The sequence below is a fragment of the Gracilinanus agilis genome, chromosome 2 (assembly GCF_016433145.1).
Source record: "Gracilinanus agilis isolate LMUSP501 chromosome 2, AgileGrace, whole genome shotgun sequence".
Classification (NCBI taxonomy): Eukaryota; Metazoa; Chordata; class Mammalia; order Didelphimorphia; family Didelphidae; genus Gracilinanus; species Gracilinanus agilis.
Genome location: NC_058131.1, coordinates 63,175,500 through 63,199,169, shown reverse-complemented (window position 1 = coordinate 63,199,169; position 23,670 = coordinate 63,175,500). Strand labels below are relative to the sequence as shown.

General features: G+C 47.7%; 2 protein-coding genes across 2 annotated transcripts; both read right to left on the bottom strand.

Moving 5' to 3' along the window:
• Positions 1-246: 246 nt before the first annotated feature.
• On the bottom strand, positions 247-5,918 carry KIAA0895L (KIAA0895 like). The gene is made up of 6 exons (XM_044663227.1): positions 5,286-5,918; positions 4,802-4,945; positions 4,477-4,609; positions 3,027-3,332; positions 1,212-1,309; positions 247-685 (listed from the first exon to the last, which is right to left on the bottom strand). Exons 1-6 carry the CDS (start codon positions 5,865-5,867, stop codon positions 521-523), a joined length of 1,428 nt encoding a protein of 475 aa, XP_044519162.1. The 5' UTR covers positions 5,868-5,918; the 3' UTR covers positions 247-520.
• Positions 5,919-12,786: 6,868 nt separating this feature from the next.
• EXOC3L1 (exocyst complex component 3 like 1) lies at positions 12,787-21,870 on the bottom strand. Its single transcript, XM_044663226.1, has 14 exons — positions 21,825-21,870; positions 21,054-21,217; positions 20,610-20,829; positions 18,908-19,529; positions 18,652-18,769; positions 16,836-16,961; positions 16,584-16,684; positions 15,870-15,980; positions 14,471-14,606; positions 14,255-14,377; positions 13,799-13,954; positions 13,540-13,664; positions 13,194-13,444; positions 12,787-12,817 (listed from the first exon to the last, which is right to left on the bottom strand). Exons 1-13 carry the CDS (start codon positions 21,868-21,870, stop codon positions 13,252-13,254), a joined length of 2,241 nt encoding a protein of 746 aa, XP_044519161.1. The 3' UTR covers positions 12,787-12,817; positions 13,194-13,251.
• Between the last annotated feature and the right edge of the window lie 1,800 nt (positions 21,871-23,670).

Here is a 23,670-nt window from a genome sequence, read left to right as displayed (position 1 = left end):
CAGCCCCTGCCAGCAGAGGGGGAAGAGTACAGGATTGAAGGTGAAGAGTTAACTGAGATCCCAGAATTCTACTGAACTTGTCTCATGCATAAGGAGTCACCCCCTCCCTCCCACCCCTCATACACACGCACACCCCCCATTCTCCTTCCCCACAGGCACACCCTCTTTCAAAGCTAGCTCCTTCCCCCCTTCCCACTAAGCCAGGGCAAGTTTTCATCCCTGCTGGAATGTCTTCATTCTATTCAATAGGGCAGCCTCAGTTTATATTTTCTGATCTTTTAGGAGGAATTCCCCTCCTGTTCTAAGCTGGAAGACAGACTCTACGGCTCCCTACCAGAGGGGCCTCTAGCATATATTATGCAGCCATTACCCCAGGTTGTCCAATAGCTAGGGCATGGAAGGGTTTGCCATGCTACTGTCCATTACTGGTCAAGCTGACCCAAGATCTTCCTTTCCTCTGATCCCTGGCCAGCCAGCTGACCAGTCACCCCACCACCCCATGACCCCCACTCTCAGCTCTTCATTCTGGCAGCAGGTTGTCCAGCTGGGCATCATCCAAGCGGTTGGTGGTGATGATGTGTTCCAGCTGCTGGTGGTAACGTGTCAAGTCCTGCATGAAGTGAGGGATGCGCGTCTTTTCCAGCTTTCCATGGGCCTGAAGCAGATTCACGTCCTCATAAGAGATCTGGAGGGGGAGGATCATAGGGACCTTGGTCACCCTGGAGGAAAGAGCCAAGAGACTTGCCTCCTGTTGTCTCGCTAGACCAGCGGTTCCCAAACTTTTTTGGCCTACCACCACCTTTCCAGAAAAAATATTACTTAGCCCCCTGGAAATGATTTTTTTTTAATTTTAATAGCAATTAATAGGAAAGATAAATGCTCCTGTGGCCATCACCGCTTCCCTGGATCACTGCAACAACCACCAGGGGACGGTGGTGCCCACTTTGGGAATCACTGGTCTAGACCATGGCTCATTTAGCACTTGGACCCTCATCCTCTGGTTCTCTGCACTAGGATCTAGCAGCTCTCTCTGGTTTGAGAGCCAGTGACACCCAGACAAGCTTCAGACATACTCACCAGGCCCACTCGACTGATGCTAGGACTGGTCTGGGTCCTGACCCAGGGATCCAGGGAAGGTGCTGGACACTGACATGCCCCTGGGCTGCCCAGAGGGGAGAAGATAGAGCCCCCTCCCAAGGGGCCAGCCTCACCTTGCCCAAAGCAGTCAGCATATGGAAATCAATAGACTGTCGGTGCCGGAGGATGTGGAGGATGCCGTCCAAGTACACCTGGTCCTTACTGAAACAGCCTGTAAGGGTGTAAAGAGACTCAGAGACTCCTGCTGTTGTGGGAATGGGAAGGCACTCAAGCCCAGAATCTCAACAGGAAGGAACCTCCAAAGTCTAGTCTAACTCCTATCTGAGTAAAAATCCATTCTCCAATATCCCTGAGAAGGGGCCTTCCAGTCTTCAGCTTGAAGATGGGGTAGCCCATGTCTACTTTTGGACAGTCTTCATCATTCAACAGTTTAACCTTTTTTTCTTTTTCTTTTTTTTCTTCTTTTCTTAAAACTCTTACCTTGGAATCTAGGGATCAGTTTCAAGGCAAAAGAGCAGTAAACGTCAAGCAACTGGGCTTAAGTGACTTGCCCAGGGGTCACACATCTAGGAAATGTCAGAGGCCAAATCTGAACTCAGGACCTATCTCCAGGCCTGGCTCTTTATTCACTGAGCCATCTAGAGACCCCTTCAGTTTATCTTATGATATGAGTCAAAATCTGTCTGTGTAACATCTGCTCACTGCTCCATGGGGCCAAACAGAATTTGTGTGACCTTTCCTCTGCATGACAGGCCTTTAAATATGGGTAGCTTGGTGATGGAAGTCCTCAGGCATCCAAGCAATCTTGACAAGAAAATAAAAAGGTCCAGAAGGAGGTCAGGTGGACTGATGAAGAGTGGAGTGCCCAGGCCATGCCTGAGTTTGAGGGCTCTGAGCTTTGGCACTGATGCTGCCAGCCCCCCAAAGTGGGCAAGGTACATTAGGCATTCTCTGGGGCCTCACCACATGTCCTCTCTCACATTTTTCTTTGGGATAAGGACATACCAGGCTCTTCTTACTCAAGCCCCAACTCCCTGTCTTACCATCCCCAAACGAGGAGGACTGAGTGAGTGAGAGGCCCTGCCTCATTAGATCGCCCAGGGTACACCGTCCACAGCTAACAAACATCCCAGCCAGGGCCAGCCCCTGTTTTTGTCAGCTCCTCCCTCCCTTTCTGTCTCCACCAAGTTTGGGAAAGTCAGGACCCTCCTGCCTAGACCTTTAGGGAAGTCCACCTGACTTGTCAGGCCTTAAAGCAGTTAGCTCATCCCAGATGGACCAGTTTTAGTCAGAGGGTATCTTGGAGATCACCTCCCCCATGCTATAGTTCACTCCAGAGTACTGCATGGTGCCCACCAGATCCTTTCAGCTAGGAAAAGGTGACTTTGTCCTTCTGTGACTCACATTAATCCTCTGTAAAATGAGGACAGTGATACCTCTATGGCTCCCTCTCAACAGATTTACAAGTCACGAGCTTTCTCTCTCAACTATAATAATTATTTTACACATGAAGAGACCAGGGCCACAAAGAGTTGCTGAACATCATGTGAGTTAGTAGCAGCAGAGCCCAGGCCTAAACCTTGTGTGTAGCATTTTGCCAGAAGAGGTGGCATGAGTTCTATGCAACCCATTTATAAAATGAATTTTGGGAATATGACCTGCTTGTAACCAGAGGGAAATGGGGGAGGATTTGAGATTTTTGAGAGATTTGAGAACTGGAGCTTAGAGAATGGGTTGGATAGGGACAGGGGGACCGGGGTTTTTGTCTCATCTTTGCTACAAACTCAATGTGTGATCCTGGGCAACTCACTTTTCCTCTGTGGGTCTCAGTTTCCCCATCTATAAAGGGCCCTTCTGGCTCTCATATTCTATATTCTAGAAGCATGAGGTACTTAAGGAACACAAACAGAGGTTCCAGGGAACCTCACCAGGCTTGGAAGTGTCCGTCTGGCCACGTTTGGCCCGCACGCAGTACTCCCAACGCACCGATGTGTCCTGTACATACTGAGCAAGGTCTTGGAAAAGTTGGCGAAAGGACATCAGAGCCGCACGCTGGATAGTGTAGTACAGCAGGGCTGCCCGCCACAGGAAGGGCTGTTTTCGGAAAAGCACACTGTGCAGGCTGGCCAGCCCCTCTTCCGTGGGGTTGGCAGGCCGCAGCCCATACTGCCGCCGGCCATCGGAGGTGCTCCAGGGCTGCTGAGTGTTATTGATAAATCGAAGGTAATGAGTGCCTGCGGGGAGGGAAAAAGGAGGGCTGGGGGCCACAGCCCAAGGAAAGCCCCCTCCCCAGCTTCCCCCAGAAGTAATGCAGACAACAGCCCTCCCTCTGCCAAGCTTCAGCCCCTGCATACCTCCACACTCGCCACACATAAGAACCACTCGCTCACTCATACTCACACAGATTCACGGATATATATGATGGAGAGGCAGTCGTGAGCCCAGCACACTCTGCCAAGCCTTTATGACAAACCGTCACTCCCTCCCTCCCAGACATGCTCATCCTGCCCCCACCCGCTACAGTCTCTCTGCAGACATCTCATGTCCAGAAGGACAGCATTCTTCAAGAGAAGAGACAGAAGGAAAGGAAAAGTGATTAGTGAACCCAGGCAGAGGCCCCATCCATCCCCACCCAATTCACAGAAGAAATACTCCTCCTTTTCCACTCACTCCACAAAGAAGTTTTATGTGCATGGCCAGCCTGGCCAGGATGGTTCTCACCATGGAGTCATCCCCAGCCCTGACCCTCTGGGAGCTTCCTCCTATATCCTCCAGAGGAGCTTTTTGTGGGGGAGAGGAGCAGGGAAGAGGGCATGAGAAAACCATGGCTATTCTATAATCAAGAAGGGTTGGGGGCTCTAGCCAAGCAGGTGGGACACCTGGGTTCTCCTCTAGCTCCAGGTCGGATCTCAGTATCCCCTGCCTCCAGCCGAATGAGATGGGGAAGAAGCCAGAGAAAAAGTTAGTGAGAAGAGGGTAAGGCCCAGAAGGGTGAGAATGGTCTGGCAGAGGAGAAAATGGGCCCTTAGGAAGGGCTCTGCCTGCCTACCTCTGTGAGTAAGAGGGATGAGGGAAGCTGTTCATTCCTGGGAGGGACCGTCCTCAGGGAAGGAGGGGAAGAAATAAAGGGAGTGAGATTACTGGGCCACAGACTTCTCCCCCAGATCCCTCCCCCACGATCCCAGTTATACCCAGCCTCTACCCAGCTCCACCTCCCCCCAAAGCCTCTGCCTCCATTCCAGGGCTCCCCATCTCCCAGTTTCCCCTTTGGGTCTGTTCCCTCTGCCCTCCTTCCCCCCTCCCATGGACCAGTGCAGGCCTTCTCTATCCCCGACACAATATTCCTGCTAGCCTGGAGGGTCAGCCCCTCATCCTGACCTATCTCATGTCGCAACATCCCCTCCAGCCAATACTGGCGGGCCCCAGTCAGATTGATAGCCAGCGTAGGGCGGCTGTTCTCCACCATCATCACTGCTTGGGACAGCAGGTCCTCACTCAGCTGCACCACCACCTGAGGGGGGAAGGCAGAGAGGGGCCTGAGCGCTCCCCATAACTCAGGGTGAGTAACAAGGACTTGGAGGTGGAGTCCCCGTGGACCCAATGAGGCCTCCCCGCCAAACCTCTGCTCTCTGGGACACCCGCATTTTGGATGGACTAGTCCAGTGAGTATCCAGGCCCTCCCGCGGCTCATCCTCCAGCTCACCTCTCCGGAACAACCCTCCTTCTGCATGTATTTTCGGACAATGGACCAGATCTGGCACTTGGTCAGCAGCTGGCCTCCCGTGCTTGCCTCGAATTGCTCATAGGTGCCATACTTCTCCAGGACCGCTTCAATGATCCTCACCGCCTGCCATACACACCCCGCCGCCAGGGGCTGTCACCCTTTTCCTAGCCATGGCCTCAGCCTGGGCTTCCCCCTGGACCACAGGGCTGGCAGTCATTCAGCATGAAGCTGAGGGTAAGACAGGGATGAGCAAAGGGAGGGAAGGCTCAGGACAAGGGCTGGACAGGAAAGAAGCTGCTAGGGGCTTGGGGATGGGGGAGAGGCAGAGAAGGGGAGACAGAGCAGGAGCTCCTTCCAGCTCCACACAACCCACCACACCGGGGAGAAGGGGCCAGACAAACCAATGGGAAAGGGGCCGGGACGGGGGCAGGGAGCCCCAGCGGGGCGTCCCTGGCTCCCTGACCTGGGGGATGAACTTGTCCGAGGCCTCATTGTACTTTTCCAACACGGCAGCAGGAATCGGCTCCTCATATTCAAACTGCGGGTTATAGGTGTACCTTGACTGAAAGAACCGGTCTCGCTCTTGCTCCAAGTTGTTGGGTCTTAAGGCCACCAGCAGGCAGGGGCTCTTGCTAATTGCTCGAGCTTCCTCTGCCTTGCTTTTAGCAATATGGGGTAGGGAAGTGGCAGCCCGGAGGTATCCCTTGCTGCTGTACCCTCCAACTGAGCAGGTGCTCTCACTACGCCGAATCCGACCATGACTCAGTGAGGTTGAGGAGAATCGTCTTATTTCAGACTTCGAACTTGGGACCTTGGGGCGGGAAGAGGCCAGGCCAGATGGTTGGGACACAGAGGGTCTGGAGTTTACTGGGATGACTAGGGACGATTTCCGGGAGCTGGGGGCTGACATAGGTGGCCGGGTAGAGGGGTACAGTCGTGGCCCATTCTTTTTTGATATCTTCCCCACTCGAGAAACAGTGGGGGGGATGACAGAGAGGGAAGGGGGTGCCTGCTCATAGGCCTGGGTCCCCGAGTCCAGCACCATCCTGCCTTCAGAGAAGGGTCACATCTAGGTGTGTGATCCCCCTCTGCCCTTGATCCTGGCCTGTGGGGACACAAAATGACACGAGGCGTATGAGACAAAGGAACGGCACAGCAGGATACAGTGTGACATGGTAGAAAAAACACTGCTTATGGAGTCAGGGAATATGATGAAGATGAAAGGAAAGGAGAATCAGGTGTTTATCATGAGAAAAAGAAGGGAAGGGCAGATTACTGTAAGAAAAGGTATGAAAGTCTCTTAAAAATGAAGATCTAAGGCTGTGTCCTCAGCATACAAAGAGGACTGAGAAACTGAATGGATGGTAAAGTCAGTCCTCACCTCAACTGTCCTCCAGAGGCAGCTGCTGGGGCAGTGGACAAAGCCCTGGGCATGGATCGAGGAAGAACTAAGTTCAAATCTAGTCTCAGACACTTACTAGCTATATATATATATATATATATATATATATATATATAGTGACTGTGTCACTAACCCTGTTTGCCTCAGTTTCCTCAAGTGTGAAATGGGAATAATAGTCTCTAACTCCCAGAATAGTTTTGAGAATCAAATGATCCTACCCACCTTCCTTTCTATCAGGTCCCAAACACTCCCTCCATGCTTCTTCTTTCCATCCAACTAACCTTCAGAACAAAGTATAGTTAGTATGGTATGAGCATCCAACAATCTGCTCTGGAGGCATACCCTTCCCTCTTCTCTCAACTCAAACCCTCTCCATTCCCAACTATCAACTTTAGTGCAAGGAACAATAATTGAATCAACATTATCTTTGGCGATAGAAAAATAAAAAAGACATGACAATTTACTGCCCTATTTTATATCAGAATCCCCAGCACCTACATACAGTAAGTATGTAATACATGCTCTTTTGACTTAAAGTAAAAGAAAATACAGTGTAAGAAAGAAAGAATAAGAAAGCAAATCCAGAAACAATCAATTACTGAAGGATTAAGGCCTAGGATTTTTGTCCCCAGGTGACCTTCCAAGAAGAAACAATTCCCTATCTTCTAGCATTCTCTAGATTTCCAGCTAGAAGCTTGAGTCCTGAAGCCTCAGAAGGAAAACACTCCCTCCCCTTACTTCCCCAACTCCTGCTCAATATCTGTCTCAGTTTCCTCGATTGAAAAATGGGAATGATAACAATAGCACCTACTTTCCCAGGATTGATATGAGGACAAAATGATATATTTGTCAAATTCCTTGGAAAGCATGGCACATTATAAACATTATTATTATTATTTGGCAGAGTCTCTCTCCAGAAAGTGTCTTTCTCATCATCACCAATGCAACAGTTTTCATTAATTTATTTTGGGGGGAGGGGTGTCACTAAGTGTGTTAAAGGTAAGATTTTTTTTAAACTGTAACTGCTGGAGACTTCACCAAATGTCACTCTGAGAGAAAAGCTGTGAGCAGCTCCTCCTTTAAGCAGTTTCAGTCAGTGGGGTTTAGGGTGTTGAATCCATGGGACAACTTGGTGCAGAAGGGTTCTGCAGGAGTGGGGGCCTGTAGTACTGTTCATTTCTCTAATCCTCCAAAGTGCTTTCTTCACAATAGCCCTCTGAGCCAGGAAAAGCAAGCACAGGATTACTGTGCCCAGTTCAAGTAGGACTGATTTTTTCAAGATTAAACAAACAGCATAATCATAAATATGATTATGACTGGGCCCAGACATAACACGGATCTGTGGAGACTTAAGATTTTTTAATAGGAGTCACTCTATAGAATTATAATAATGCCTGAAACTTTCATGATATAAACACATAAAAGAAGAAATCAAAACCATGTAGGAACTAAAGTACATGTCATCTCTGTCATTCTGATGTCCTTTCTGCTATTGGCATTATCCTGAAGATGCTTTCAAGCAACAGCTTCAAACTTTAATTCAATTGCAAAAAAGTCATTTGGTCCATATGCTCCCCAATTCCTAACTTCCCGATCACTGTTCAAGGGTACCATTTTACCACCCTCCCACTTGTCCAGGCTCACATCCTTGATCTCTCAAATACTCTCTCACAACCCTGACATCCAACCAGTTATCAAATCTTATAGTTTCTACCTTAATGAGATCTCCTGCACCTCATCCCCTTTTCTCCTCTGTCACTACCAACACCCTCATCTCCTCACATCTTGAGACTTGAGACTAAAAAGCCTGCTGGTTTGGCTCCCTGTCTCTTTTCCCTCCTTACTACATTCCAGCCTTTGCTCATCTGTCAAATTGATCTTCCTAAGTCACAGGTCTGACCATATCACCCTTTACCCCCTCTTAAATAAATTCCAGTGGCTCCTTATTACCTCTCAGACCAATTACAAAATCTTCTGTTTGGCTTTCAAAGTTCTGGAAAACCTCCTGGCCCCTATAACCTTTCTAGTCTTTTCATACCTTACTTCCTTCTGTCTAGTCTACAAATCAGTGACACTAGCCTCCTTGGCTATTCCTCAAACAAGATGCTCCATCTCCCAATTCTGAATGTTTTCACTTGGCTGTTCCTCCTGCCTGGAACTCTCAACCCTTCTTATCTCCAGCTCTAGGCTTCCTTCAAGTCCCAGCTGATATCCATCTTCTACAGCAAGTTTTTCTCAATCCTCCTTAAATCTAGTGCCTTCCTTCTGAAGCTAACCCCAATTTATTCTGTCTATATCATCTGTACATAAAGCTTGCATACTGCCCCCTTCATAAGACTGTGACCTCAGAGCAGGGGCTGTCCTTTACCTTTCTATGTCTCTCTGGCTCTTAATATCATGCCTGGCACAGAGCAGGCACTTAATACATGACTGTTTAATAGTTTGCAGAATACTATGTGTAAAAGAAGCAAGTCAGCTACTTGTTCTCCACTCCCCTATATTTCAATCTGAATTTCATGGAACAAGATGAGACGAAGGGTAAAAAAAAAAGAACAATGACAAGACGAACAATAGTTATTATATGATACTTTAAAGGTTTACAAAGTGTTTTCTTTACAAGGACCTAGAGAGGTATGTAATGCAATGATTATGCTCATTTATAGATGAAGAAATTGATGCTCAGACAAGCTAATAAATGTGTAGCCCTTGGAAAGACCTGGGTTCAAATTTGAACTCAGATACTTCCTGTCTGTGTGACCCTGGGCAAGTCATTTAACCCTGTATGCCTAACCCTTACCTTTCTGTCTTAGAGTTACTAAGGCAGAAAGTAAGCATTTAAAAACTATATAAATGTACACACTTATTACCCAGGATAAATGTCAGAACCAGGACTAAAATTCCCACCTTTTGGGCCTGATCAGAGCTTCTACTACTACTATACAATATTAGCATCCCACAGTCTTGATCATAACTCAAGCATGATTTAATGTTGGAAAGTTCCTTGTGATAAACTAATGCAACTTTCTCCTTTTACAGAGGATGAAATGGAAACCCAGAGAGGATTATGACTTGCCCATAGTCCCACAACTAGTAATGAGATGGGATCAAGACAGCTGGTGGTACAGTGGAGTGTTTAACCTCTGACTCAGTTTCCTCAACTATAAGATGGGGTTAATAAGAGTGCCTACTTCCCAGGATGGTTTTGAGGATCAAATGAGATATTTGTAAAGTGCTTAGCACACTGCCTGGCACAGAATAGGCACTATATAAATGCTAATTATTATTATTATCATTATCATTCTAGGTCTTCTGACACCAAATATGTAAGACCCTACAGTTTATTCTTGAGCCCAGGAGCAAGTTAAGGGAAAGGGTTTCATTAGCCTTTCAAGGTTGGGAGAAGAGGTACTATTCAGAAAGATAGGAATCATCTTGGAAGGAGATGGATGAGAATGTGTCCAAGTCCCCAGGGAACGGAGGGAGAGGCTGCTAGGTTGTTCAATGGATAGGGTCAAGCCTGGAATTGGGAGGTCCTGGTTCAAATCTGACTTGATACTTCTTAGCTGTGTGACCCTGGGTAAGTCACTTAACCCCAACTGCTTAGTCCTTACTACTCTTCTGCCTTGGAACCAATACTTAATAACAATTATAAAACGGAAAGCAAGAGTTAAAAAAAAAAAAGGTATGAAGGAAAGGGTTCCCTCATAACTTTTCAATATTTCTAAGAATTAGCAAAAGTCTCTACTCCCTTGTCAATAGAAAAAGTCCTCAGTGTTTATATTAAAATCACTAAAGAGATTTGCAACTGACCTCTCCCAACCCAAGAAGACTTGAAAGCCCAAAAAAGAGGGAAATGAGCTAGACTAGATAACCTCTGGAAGGGCCAAATAGTTTTAATATCTGAAGATTAAAAAAAACTGGTTGAGGGCCAATTTTGAGGCCATGTTTCCCTGGTAACTTCCTCTCCTCCCCATCTCCCTGGGATTCCGTTCCCACCATGTAAAATGAGAAAGCTGGACTAGGTGATCCCTATGGTATCTCCCAGATCAAAATTTTATGGCCTATACTTTCTGTAGCATCCAGTGTGTGGCACATGGTAACATTAAAAAAAATGTTTATTGAATTAAATGGAATTCTTAAAGGGGGATTCTCCAAACCCTGTTATTCACACATCCCTATAGTACACCCAGTTTAGAGATCAAGAAACACAGCTCCCAGAGGGCATTCTGTGAACCAAGAGGTTTTTGATGACAGAATTCTGGATCCTATTATGCTGATTCAGGAAAATTGGCAGCTGTTAGGAAAAGGAATCCATGAATTCCCAGAACCCAACAGCTTAGCTCTTCTCCAGACCTTGAAAGAGTCAAGATTTCATCAAATTAGGAAATAGAGCTAGGGTTTGGAGAGCAGAAGGATGTATTCTGAGCAGCCTAGGAGTCAGAGGCCCAGATAGCATCCCAAGATTCCTATAATAGGACATCATGCACTAAATGCATTTCATCTCTTGATTTCTCTGCCACTGCATTTTCTTGGTCTCCATTCTATCTTTCCTGGCTCTATCTCTATTTATTTTACTGTCTCTCTGAAGAAAACAAATTATCTCACTGATGTTCTCCTAACCACCTTGCTATCGCTTCCCAATGAAAAATATGGTGAGGCAAAATCTCACTTTTTTCTTCCCAATTCCTTCTAGAAGCAGTCAATTTCCCCACATGCCTTCCCACACAGAACTCAACCACTCCTGTGGCTCAGAACCAGCACTCTTTTCTATGCAATAGAAGCCTCTCATCCTAATGCTTAAGCTCTGCTCAACTGGTATTTAACTACAAGCTTTAGAGCTAGAAGGATCCACTGGCATAGCCCTTTAAAAATCGTCCAGTCCAATCTTCTCATTTGATAGATAAGGAAACTGAAGCCCAGAGAAGGAAAATAATTAATAATTTAACCAAGTGTGCACATAATAGGTAGGCACCAAACTCTGATCATATAGTTCCCTAAATCCAGTGTCTTTGTGTGTGTGTGTGTGTGTTCTATTTTGGCACATCCCTTCTTTCCCAAATAAGAACCTCTTCAGTCTACTCTCCATTGTTTTCCCATTTTAAAAGTTATACAAAAGCATTTAATAGAGCCATTGAAACTTGGAGGATGTCATTTCCCATTTTTTGTACTTTACTTTTTGTTAATAAAAGAAAGGGATATATACTTTGACTTCAATACTGTCCATCACATAATAATAGTTAATATTTATATAGGAACTGGTATGTGCCAGGCTCCATGCTGAGCAATTTATAAATATTATCTCATTTTATCCTCACAACTCTGCAAGGTAGGTGTTACTATCCCTATTTTACAGAAGAGGGCAAATAAGGCAGAGATTAAGTGACTTACCAAAAATCACACATAGCTAGTATCTGAGGCCAGATTTCCACTACTGACAATTATTTTATTGGATAAATGGTAATCTATCTCTTTTCAGTGCACTCTGATATGGCATATTATTAATGGCTGAATTAAAACAAGGTCTTCAAGGAATGCATACAATATAGTTGAAAAACTAAGCTGTACATGTCAATAAATAAATAAGAATATATAATATAGAAGCCATATATAGTTAACATTTTGGAATGGCTCTTGCCTTTGCATGCATTTTATCTGTGTATGTATCCCAGGCTCAGGGCTTTAGAACTGGAAAGGTCCTTGGGAAAGGACTAGAACTTCCTCGTTTTACAGAAAAGAAACCGCAGCCCCAAATCACAAAGCTAGTAAAGAGAAGACCCGGGATTCAAAGACGTTCCCCCCAGATCCATCACCAGGGCTCTTTCCACTACATCAAGGGGCTGGCCTCCAGTCCCACCTCTCCCATGAAGGCTTCATTTAACTGTCCTCTTCCATGACAACCAACATATAAAGGTCCTCTAAACTGTGCCAGATCCTCATTAGACGGGAAGCCTCCTACGGGCAGGCTCCCGCCCGATTTCCCAGCGTGACCCTGGCCCCCGACCAGCGGATCCATTATCCTATGGTCCCCTTAGGTAGTAAGTTAAAGGGGTGGAAAGGTTAGCGTAAAAGAAAAGCTGGGCTCGATGACGAAGGAGGGGGCGCGGTGCTGACCAATGGGAGCTGGGGGAGGTGAGAGGCGAGGCAACAAGGGAAAATGGCCCTGAGCCAATAAAGAACCGAGAATCCTGAGTGGGCGGGGCTCCAGACCGAGCGGCGGCCTGGGAGCTCACAAAGAGCGCGCCCGTCGGTACCCAATAGATGGGGACAGCTCCGGCTAACAAATAGAAAGGGGTGGGGAAGGGCCCCGCGCCGAAGGAAATGAACAGGAGAATAGGGGTGTCAGGGGACGCGCACTCTCCGTCAGCCCCTGCCTACCCCGAAACCCGCCCTACCAGTCCCGCCCCGCCCCACCTGTCCGTGCCGCCTGGTTCAGTCTACCTCGGTAGCCCCGGGTCCGCACTGCAGTCGCGAGCCGGCCACTCGCCTGGAGCCCGACGCCGGCACGCATGCACGCGACGTGCTCGCGTCAACCTCGCGGCTGCGCGAAAAGTGTGGGATTCCTGGGGGACTTCTTGGGGGCGAGGTCTGGGATACTGGAGGGAGTAGAGGAGGCAGCATGCCTCAGGCTCCACCCACCGCGGAGCTTCCCGAAGTCGAACTGGCTCGCATAGCTACCAAGCTAGCCTCGCGAGTTGGTGCAAGCGGTCTGAACAGGATTGGCAAATACGTCGACTCCGCCCCTACCCAGCCCGGTCCTTCCCCTCCCCCCCCCACCCCATGATCCCGCTCTCATACTCATGTTAGCCCTGCCCCCTCTATTAGAAGACAGATAGCTCCGCCCTCCCGCACCCGTACGCCCCGCCCCCATCCTGGAATCCCTGGCTCGGGCAACCGGGCTACGGATGTTGCAGTTGACCAGAGCTGAGTGAGAATTGAGTTAAAAGAGCTGTCCGGCTCCCTCCCACGTACAGACTCAGCCGCAGCGACCCTGGGTTTTTATTAGAAGGGATCCATCCCTGCCGCCCGCTCAAGAGCAGGACCCCGCGGGGAAGCAGAAGACTAGCGTAGGCGAGGGCACTGGCACAAGGCTGAAGAGTGGCCGGTGGCCTTCGGGCGGCGGCGGAGGAGGAGGGTTGGCCTGCATCGTCTCCAAGACTGCCTGGCGCTGCTCCCGGGACACGTCTCCGCGCACATCCAGGAGTGCCCCGATATGTTCTTCGCTGAGAGAGATGGGAAGATGGGCTGGGTACACCCTCTCCTTTCCCATGAGGGTAGCCCTCCTCTACCCTTCCGAGCCAACGCAACGTCTCTTTACCTCACGTCGGGGAATTTGTGCAAGAAGCTGGACACCTCGAGGCTGAGCAGCCCTGGGTCCTGGAGGCGAAACAGCTCCTGCAGGGCACCCAGGACTGCTCCAGTCTGCGCGTTCTCCTCTAGTTCCTAGAACAAATGATGGACACAGTCTGTTGAGGTGGGTATCAGCATAGAATTCGAGACCCCAAAGAGACACCCCTAACTCCCGGCGTTGTGATGTGATCCTCAGCTGCCTTCACTGGGGTGCTTTCATCTCTCACCAAGCCAAGGAAGAGCTCCCTGAGCTGGACTGAGTCCTGCAACATGCGCTCTGACGTCTGGATCCTCTCAGACGAATTCCGACACACAAGTTTTCCTTGCATCAAGCCCCGAAGATACTCCAGCACCACGGCGCGCTCGCTCTCCGATAGCAACGTCTTAGAGCCCCCAGAGAAAGGGATGGATGTTTAGTTTGAGAAGAATAGCTGTCCCTCCATCCCCTGCGGCTCTAATTCGATCCAACCCCTCCTAGCTCATACACACCCTCACATTTGGATAGGAGGAAAGAAATGAGGGAAGAGGAACCCGAGAGCCTGAGTTTGGGATGGGATGGAATCACGGACAGGATTTGGAGCTGAAAAGAACCTTAGAATCTGGTCCTCATTTTACAAATGGGAAAAGTGAAGTTCGTATAGGTTAATCACTTGCGTAAGAGATGAACAGCTAATGTGTCGCACCTGAGCCATGGGACTCCGGACTCTAGAGAACCGTGAGCAGAAGCTGGCTGTCTGCTCACACACTTTATCCAGCATCACCAGGCTAGATAGCCATTGTCGAGACGGCAAGGCAACGAACAGAGGCTGAGAGCAGAGGAGCAAAGTTAGGCTCTATACCATCTCAGGCCCTAGAGGAGTGGGGAGCAAGGGAGTAGGGATGTGGCTCTGGGCCCAGACCTGTAGCTCCTCCAACAGAGCATCCAAGATCAGTCTGCAGATCTTCTTCTTGAGGTCTCCAAGGGCTGCATCGATGGTGGCTGAGACTCCTGTGGGGGTGGACACCCCAGTAGGCTGCAAGAGGGAAACTGAAGAACTGCATGATGGAGGGGGCAGAAACAAAGTGGGAAAGAGGCTGAGGATTGATTTGAGGATTATTCATCCTTACTTAGTCTGATTATAGTAGAAAGTACACTGAATTGAGAATTGGAATTTAAATTCTAACTCTGCTACCAACTGTGTGAATATCCTTGCATAAGTACTCTACAACTTAGTCTGTTCCCTATAAATCACAAAGTAGGGCTTGAATTATCATTTTAAATTACTTAGCATATATTCTGAATTATTTCTCTGTGTATATGTTGATTCTTTCACTAGAATGGTTGCTTCTTGAGGACAAGAACTATGCATTAATATTTTTTCTTGGTATCCCTATTACCTAGTACAGTGACTGGCTCATGGAGCTATGCTTAATAAATGTTGTTGGATGGACTAATCTCCAAGATCCTTCCCAACCCATCTCTTTCCTCATCTATAAAATGAAAATGAGGAACCATTAGATGGTTCAGTCTGGAGAAGACAGGTCCTGGGTTCAGATTTGGCTTCAGACACTTCCTAGCTATGTGATCCTGGGCAAGTCACTTAACCCCAATTGTCTAGCCCTTACTGCTCTTTTGCCTTAGAACTGATGATATTCAGTATCAATTCTAAGACAAAAGATAAGGGTTTAAAAACAAAAATGAAAATGATAGTACTTGTTCACCCATTTCAAAGGGTTGTGAGATATGCTTTCTGGCTTGAAATCTAGATCAAGGAAGAATAAGAATTCCTCAATAAGAAGGAATAAACAGGCCCAGTCCTAAAAGACTATGGGGTTTAGAGCTGGAACTGACTTGAATCCAAATCCTGAATTTTGCATATGAGGAAACAGGACCAGGGAAGTAATATGATTTTTCCAAGATCACACAACTAGTTAGTAGCTGAATGGAATTCAAACCCAGTGCCCCTTACTCCAAAATCCAGTGCTTTTACCTCTAGAACAGGGATACCTTTGAAACTGAAGCTTCCTTACTCTGAGATTTTATAGTGAATTGCCTTACAGAGCACATTCTCCACAGTAGAATGAAAGGCCCCTGAGAACAGAGACCTTTTTTTGTTTTGGTTATCTCAGAGTCTAGCACAAAGAAGGAATCTAGTATAAATTAAATGTGCTGACTTGAATTAACCTCAGTCACAACTATGCAAAAGATTTCCACCTTAAGATGTCTGGATCTTCTCTTGTCCCTAGCCCTATGGCCTTAGCATACTCTTGGTGACCCTGTTTTCTGAGAGTTCCTCCATCTTTCTGTGCAGAGAGTACCTTAGAGCAGTGTAGTGATTGAGACAGACCAGCAGGTAGGGCACGTAGTGACGGGGCTTAGATACATCCTTCAGGTGCTCTTGAGAGAAATGCTCCAGTGCCTCCAGGAGGCTGTGACCAGGAAGAATGGGTGAGCAGGACCAGCACCATGGCTTCCATTCCTAGCCAGTCAAACTTTGGGGACAGAGGAGGGCTGAGAGAGGAGGATAAGGCACAGGGGAGCCAGGAAAAGGCAGAGACCAGTGGCTTAGCTAGCACCATCCTTTATGCATGAACCCCATCACCACTTGGGCTGAGCCCCACATCCATTTTTTACCCCACTACCTCTCATTAGGTCACTGGGCTCTAAGCAAAAATAAGGGCCTGCTTGCATCATTTTACATAATTGTAGGATTATAGCTTGAGAGCTGGAAGAGATCTCAGAGGCCATCTGGTCTGTTTTAACCCTTTATTTTACAAATGAGGAAACCAAGGTCCTGGAAGATTTAAATGACCTTCCCAAGGTCACATAGGTTGTAAGTATCCATCAGAGGTGGGAATTGAACAGAGGCAGTACTCTTCCCTACTGGGTCACATCACCTCCTTTGTATTTTGCCTCAGAGTGCCCTCACCCTTGACATTTTGGAAATGCCTATGGTGGATTCTATGTTGGCAGTCAGGGGGATCATACGGATTGTATATATCACTGGAGAAGTGGGGGGGTGTAGAACAGACCTTCTCAGGAAGGTGCCCAGCTCCCTTAGGGCCATGCCATATATTCTCTCCTGCAAAGAAGAGCTGATCAAGGTTGTCACACGGATATTCTCATCTAGGATCTGTGGGGGGGAAGGTGGGGAAGAAAGGCCCAGGGTAGCATACTGTTAGCCATTATTTCAAAGTACAAATACTTGACACTTTCCTCTACCTCAAACAATTCTCTTCTCCTCTTTCCCCCAATCCATGTCCCCGACACACATATGCACAAACCTGCAAAACAACAGCAGGCAGGGAAGAATGATAGAAACCTTCAGGATCCATGTCTGGCTCCTGCTCTCGGAACCATTCAGCCACCTCTCCTTCTAGAGCCTTCTGCAGCCATTCTCCTATACTTATCTGGGTGAGGGTCATCAAAAGAACAGAGAAAAGGCAGAAAACAGTGCAGTAAAGAGGATTCAGGGTGCACACATATACATAGACCCCCATATCCTCTATGAGGAAATAATATTTCAGAAAGAAAAAGTCCAGACCAACTTCCTAAGGATTAGAGTGTCCTAGTAAGGGCAGTGAGATGATGGAGTGGACAGAGCACAGGACCTGTAGTCAGGAAGACTCATTTTCATGAGTTCAAATCCAGCCTCAGACACTTACTGGCTATGTGATACTATATGTGACCATATATATAAGGTCAGGTCTATAAGTCTGTTTGCCTCAGTTTCCTGATCTATCAAATGAGCTAGAGAAGGAAATGGCAAACCAGCACCTTTGCCAAGAAAACCCCAAAGGGAGTGACAAAGAGTTAGATACAACTGAACAACAACAACAAGCAAGGTGAGCTCTCCCAAAGTGGAATGGCCTGAGCCAGAGCAAGTGGGTTCCCCCTTTCTAGAGGTCTTCAGGCAAAGACTGGATGACCACTTGGAGATGATAATATATGCAGATAATAACATATTTCTGCAGGTTAAGATTGGACCAGCCAATGGTGTCAAACTCAGAAACGGGGGCCCCAAAACCACACAGAAGGATGCCCGTGGCAGCATTTTGACTTAGAAAACCATGTATTAAAATTATCTTCATTCTAGAGTATTTATTTTGTTAAAATGCTTATCAGTTAGATTTTCTTATGATTCCCAGTGCACTGAGGGCAGGAGGAGGGAATGTGTGTTTACCCAGGGTGCCATTTTATTTCACCTTTGAACTAATGACTCTCAAAGTCCTTTCTGATGGTCAGACCCTGGGAGCCTATTTCAGTATCATGGTTAGCATCCCGGTCTGGAAGGTTATCTGGGCCAATTCTCTCATTTTACAAAGAAAACAAAAGGTCACATGAGCCCAAGCTTTGAATTCTGATTCCAAATCTTTCAACTTAAAATGTGACCAAATCCCATCTGAATTCAAATCCCATCTCAGACATTTCCTAGCTGTGTGACCCTGGGCAAGTCACTTAACCCCCATTGCCTAACCCTTACCACTCTTCTGCCTTGGAACCAATGCATAGTGTTGCTTCTACAACAGAAGGTTAAGGGTTAAAAAAAAAGGAATTGATTGTATTGAGAGAAGAGTGGTAAGGGCAAGGCAACTGGGATTAAGTGGCTTGCCTCTGGTCACATAGCTAGGAAGATTTGAGCCTAGGATTTGAACCTAGAATTTCCTATCTTTAGGCCCAGCTCTTAATCACCAAGCCACCTAACTGATGTAATTATTCCCATTTTAAAAATTCATTAAAAAAAACTGAGGCTCAGGAAAGAGAGAGGAATCAACCTGTCCAAGGTCATATAGCTAGTGATGTGCCAGCTGAAAACTAAGATTCAAACTCAGGTTACTGAACTCAAAAGCTCACGTTCTTTCTAGTTCACCAGGTTGCTTTCCAAAATACTAGCAGGTGACCTTTTTGGTAGTCTCCTTCCATTGTCTAATCTAGCTGGATTGCCCCAAGAAGACAGAGGTTACATTTTTCTAAAATATTTTGCTAGCATTCAAAGAAAAGAAGGCCAAAGAAATATTTAGAGAAGGCGAGTCCTGCCCTACTGTATTGAGCCAAGAAATTTCTCTTTTGCCTGGAGATTCTATTTCTTCAAACCCTCACCTTGATCTTTTCCGTGTAAGTCCTCTCTAGCTGCTCCACAGCCTCCAGGGAGAGCAAAGGTTGGAGGTCCGAGATGTCAGCCTCAGGACTGAGGTCAGGACGCCCCATCATCTCAGGGCTGAGGGAAATCAGAAAAGTGACAGCTGTGAAGATTCCTTCCCTCCATCCTCATCTCCTCCAGCTTGCTGTGACTTGCCCTACCCACCCTCCCTGTCCCCCCTGCCTCGCCTCTCCCCCACCCCGGCCTGGCACTGACCCTGGGTAGATATGCAGAGCCCAGTGCAACAAGGTGAAGATGTCCTGGCTGCCCAGGTCTTCGCAGTCCATCAGTCTCTGCAGGTGTTGGCAGAGGCCTTGGTGCAGGGTGTGGGCCCACAGTTTCACCACGGCGTAATCTGCGGGGCAGCAGGGTGCCACGAGGGACTCAGCCAGTGCAAGTTCAGCAGGAAGAGCTTCTCGGAGAGCTGCCAGGTGTCCAGCCAGGCCGGAGGGAGTAGGGGCCGGCGCCTCAAAGTAGGCTTCCTCTAGGGCCCTCCGCAGGGCCCCAAGGCAGCGTTGGCGCCAGGCCCTGGGTCGCCCAGGGCAGGACGACTGGAGCTGAATATCCCTCTGCTCCTCGAGTTCAGCCACCCGCACTGCAGCTACTAGCAGGGCTGGATCATCTCGTGCCAACTGCCGAGCTGAACCCACTACCTTCCCCACAGCTAGGCCCAGTTCCTCCCCCAGATGTGTCAGACCCTCAAAGAGGGGCAGCTCAGGTCCCCCAAGCAGTTCTAACACCTCATCCCGTAACTGCTCCAGCTCCCGTAGGACCCGGTAGGCCTCCAGAAATCCACGGCCCTGGATCAGGGCCTGGGTTCTAGCCACTGCCTCAGGTACTGTGAATAGAAAAGTAGGAAGCAGGAGATTAAGAAAAAGGCCCAAAGGGAGCCCCAGAAACAGGGTGGACAATCAGGACTTCTCTAGACTTATCATGAACTTGCTATGTGACTTTGGGGAATTTATATCACTTCTATCTGTACTTACTTTTCTCAAATGTAAAATTCAGTCTAGCAAACATTTATTAACTTCTCTATGGGTTCAGCTAGGTGGCACAGTGGGCAGAGCGCCAGACCTGGAGTTGGGAGAACCTGGGCTCAAATCTGACCTCAGACACTTCTAGTTGTGTGACTCTGAGTAAATCACAACCCTATTTGCTTAGCCCCTGCCTTTCTGTCTTAGAGTTGTTACTAAGACAGAAAGTAAATGTATAATTAGAATCTGCTCCCCAGGACTCCAATTCCCAGCATCCCACTTTCATTCTCACGCACACTATGTCCTTACGTTTTGGAGATAAAGTTTGTGTGTGACCCTGCCCTTCTCTTCTTTTTGTGCCAATGCAGCTGGGAAAACTTCTCTTTACTCAGGCTTTTACTTTTGCCTTTTTATTTCTTCTACTTCAAGTGATTATTAATAAATTTTATAAAATATAATACTTGGAGTTATTGGATATTAATTTTAATCTTACATAAGGATTAAAAAAAACTGCAGAAAACAAAAAAGATGATTTGACCTTTACAGTTCTTCTGACTTTGGAGCTGATTTACAATGCCATTTTGAGGCTTGGTGATATTTTATAAAAGTCCAGAGTCCTCTTCACCCAAGCCCCTTCACTGGTTCAGGTTAGCTATCAGGTTAGCCCAGCTGATTGGGCCCTGGTAATGTGCAAGTGGCCTAACGAGGGCTGGTGCTCAAGGACAGCATTGCCTAATAGAAAAAATATTAGATTGGGGGTCAGAAGATCTGGATTGGAATCCTAGCTCTGCTATCATTTAACCTCTCTTAATCTCTAACTTCCTTTTCTGTTCAAATAAGGGTGTTGGACCAGATGAACTCTAAAGTTTCTTCCATCGCACAATCCTATGATCCTAGGAGGAGCAAGCCTCGGGGCATTATGCCACCCCTTCCTGTCTACTCACCTGCCAAGAGTTGGGGCAGTAAGAGTGTCACAGCCTGCAGTTGTCCATGCTGATCAGCCAGCTCCCGGAGAGGCTCTAGGGTGTGGGCAGCCTCAGCCTGGCTCCTGAGTGCCCCCCGGGCCTCAGCCAGGGCTTCCCGAGCCTCCTGGACCTCCTTCAGTGCCAGGCTTAGCTGTTCAAGGCCTGTTTGCACATTCTCCAAGTATGACTGTATCGTAGACTGTGGGGAGAGAACTTGTGGGGGTCAGTGGCAGGTGGGGGAGTGATGGAGGGGGCAGAGAAGAGAACGTTGGTTGTCCCTCTAAACATGATTCTGTTATGGGCAGGGCATAGTCCTTTGGCAGAATTGTGGGAGTCCTGGGACAGAATGGGAATGATTGGGCCCAGGGATGCATGGATAATGACTTTTAGGGAGTCCAAGGCAAGTCTCTCCCTACCCCACACCTTGATTCGGGACTCAATGGAACACATTCTCTGGGCTTCCCGACTTCGGTACTGGTCCAGCCTGGTCAGCTGCTCAGGTCGGTAGAAGATGCCTGAAGCCCATTTCAGGGCTGCCCCTCGGGCCAGCCTTTCAGCCTTCTCCAATTCTGGCCACTCAGACTCTGCTTAGGTGGATGGGAGTGGGGAAGGGGGGGAGGACAGGAAAAGTGATCAGCCACAGCTGCTTCCCACTCCCTTGTCCCTGACAGGAAGTCACTGGCTCCTGGCTCCTGGCTCCTAGAAGCTGAGGCCCTGACCTGGTCTGAGTGATTCTTCTAACCACTCCTAGTTTCCTCTAATGCTGAGAAGGGAGTCTGGTTAGGCGTACTCTATAAATCTTTTAATACCATATTGTTATGGAGTGCAATAACAGAAACCAAAATATCATAGTATTTAGGGCTAAGAGGCTATCTAGTTCAGCCCTTTATTTTACAGATAAGAAACTGAGGCCCCAAGAAGTCAAATAAATCACTTGTCCTAGGTCACATAGCTAGTAAGTAGCATGGCCTACAAAAGTCCAACTTCTCTGACTCCAGAGCCCATCCTCCATCCACTGGACTTTGCTGCTTCTATTGGGTGGTAAGTGGCTAATTCCCAATCTCTGGGAAAACAACCTCAATACCCGCTCTCTGCTACCCACCAAGGCTGACTCCAGGTATTTGGAGCTTCTCTCTGAGGCCATCCATCTACCCATGCATCCCAAAGTGACCCCCAGGGGGGTTGGCCCATTACCTTGGGGGGCTCCAGATTTCTGCCCCTCCTCAGTATCCATGCCCATGGCTCAGGCAGAAGTGAAGGTGGGGGCTAGCCCTGGGATTGGAATAGAGCCTAGATGTTGGGGGCTGGGAAGATGGCTCAAGCTTGATTATGGAAATTCAGCTCAGCTTAAAAGCCAAAGCTGATTCTTCTCCAGGCAGGCTCCTCTGGGGCAGCTTGGTTCCTGCCCAGCCTACTCAGGATATGGGAGGGAGGAGTATGTGCTGGGGATTGGGTGGGGTGGAGGAGGGACTGAACATGGAGGGGTGGACATTGGAGCTTCTGGGAAATGCCCTGTGGATGATCCATATTATCTAGATAAGGTGGAGGGGGGAACTCTGAGTGGCAGCTCTAGACTGGGGTATCTCATCATGAGGCAAGGGCCCAGTATAACATTTGTGCCAACTATAGCTACATCTAACAGTCTATTATGCCTGGAAAGGAGCAGCATCATGGCCACTTAAGGTACTCCGTGACCATCAAAATCTGGCTTTCTGACCCCGTAGTTCTATGCCGTAGAGCATCCCCTTCTTCCCTTCTCAAATGGAATTCAGCAGATTCAAGCTTCCCATTCTCCACTTTACTTTAGTCCATCTTCTTCCTGGAGCTTAGTGGGGGTTCAGGAATATAGAAATCATCAGGGAGTGGGAAGAGAAATGGAAGAGAAGGGACAGACTCTCTCTCCATCCCTCCCTAGTGTATGAATTCTTTCTCTCCCTGCCTGTGGTAACCATAGCAAAATATCTTAGGGATGACTAATATTAATTTTTATTACATTTATATTATAATTAGTTAATATTAGTTAGGGATGATAGAGAGGCATCAGGTAGAAGGCAGGCTAGTCTACTCCTGCACTTAGGGGCTGGGATGAGAAGTGGCCTGTTGTGGGTAGTGCAGGGCCATGGGCGAAGCTATATGGACAATTAAGCAGGTCTGAGGGAAATACCTCTTCTCCCATGCTCTGGCCTCTTCACTGAGCTACCCAGATACCCCAAGGATCCAACTCCACTCCCTTTTCTTTTACCTTAACCTAGAAGGAGAATGGCAGGAAGGAGAGCTGCTGACTTTTATCCCCCTCTGGAGGGCCAGTATATTCTCTTCATCAGGGTGTCAATCAGTATTTATTAAACACTTTATGACTAGCTTGGTACTAATCTCTCAGGATACAAAGGAAGGCAAAAATGAAATTCCTGTTCTCAAGTAGCTTTCTTTTAATGGTGGGGAGACCTCATGCAAATAATTGTATATGCCAGATACATGCAGTGTAAATGGAAGGTCATCCATAGGGAAGGATGTGGGAAATATGGCATCATGGCCAACCACTGGCAAGCAGCACATGTGTGCACAGGGAGAGGTCTGGGACTCCCAGAATTGGAATGTGGAGGCCAAAGTTCGGGGAGACTAGGAAGAGGGTAGCCAGAGGCTATGGCAGAAGGAGTCCCAGGGACTAGGGCATTGGTCTCCAAACTTTTCATTGGGGAAATTTAGTCCATAGATATGGTGTAGAAGAGGGTCAGCCAATGGAAAAGAGATGCTCATGGGAGCTACCAACACAAACTTTCATAGAGCTAAAATTATAATAATTAGCTAACATTTATGATAGTGGTTTCCAAAGTGCTTTAAAGTATTATTTCATTTTATCCTCACCACAACTTTGGGAAGTAGGTGGTATTATTATAATACCCATTTTACAAATTAGGAAACCGAGGCATGCATAGGTTAAGAGGCTTGTCTAGGGCCACATTAAGTGTCCAAGGCTGCGTTTGAACTCAGTCTTCTTGCCCTTGCCTCTCGGTTCCGAGCCTGGGAAGAGAAGGAGCTT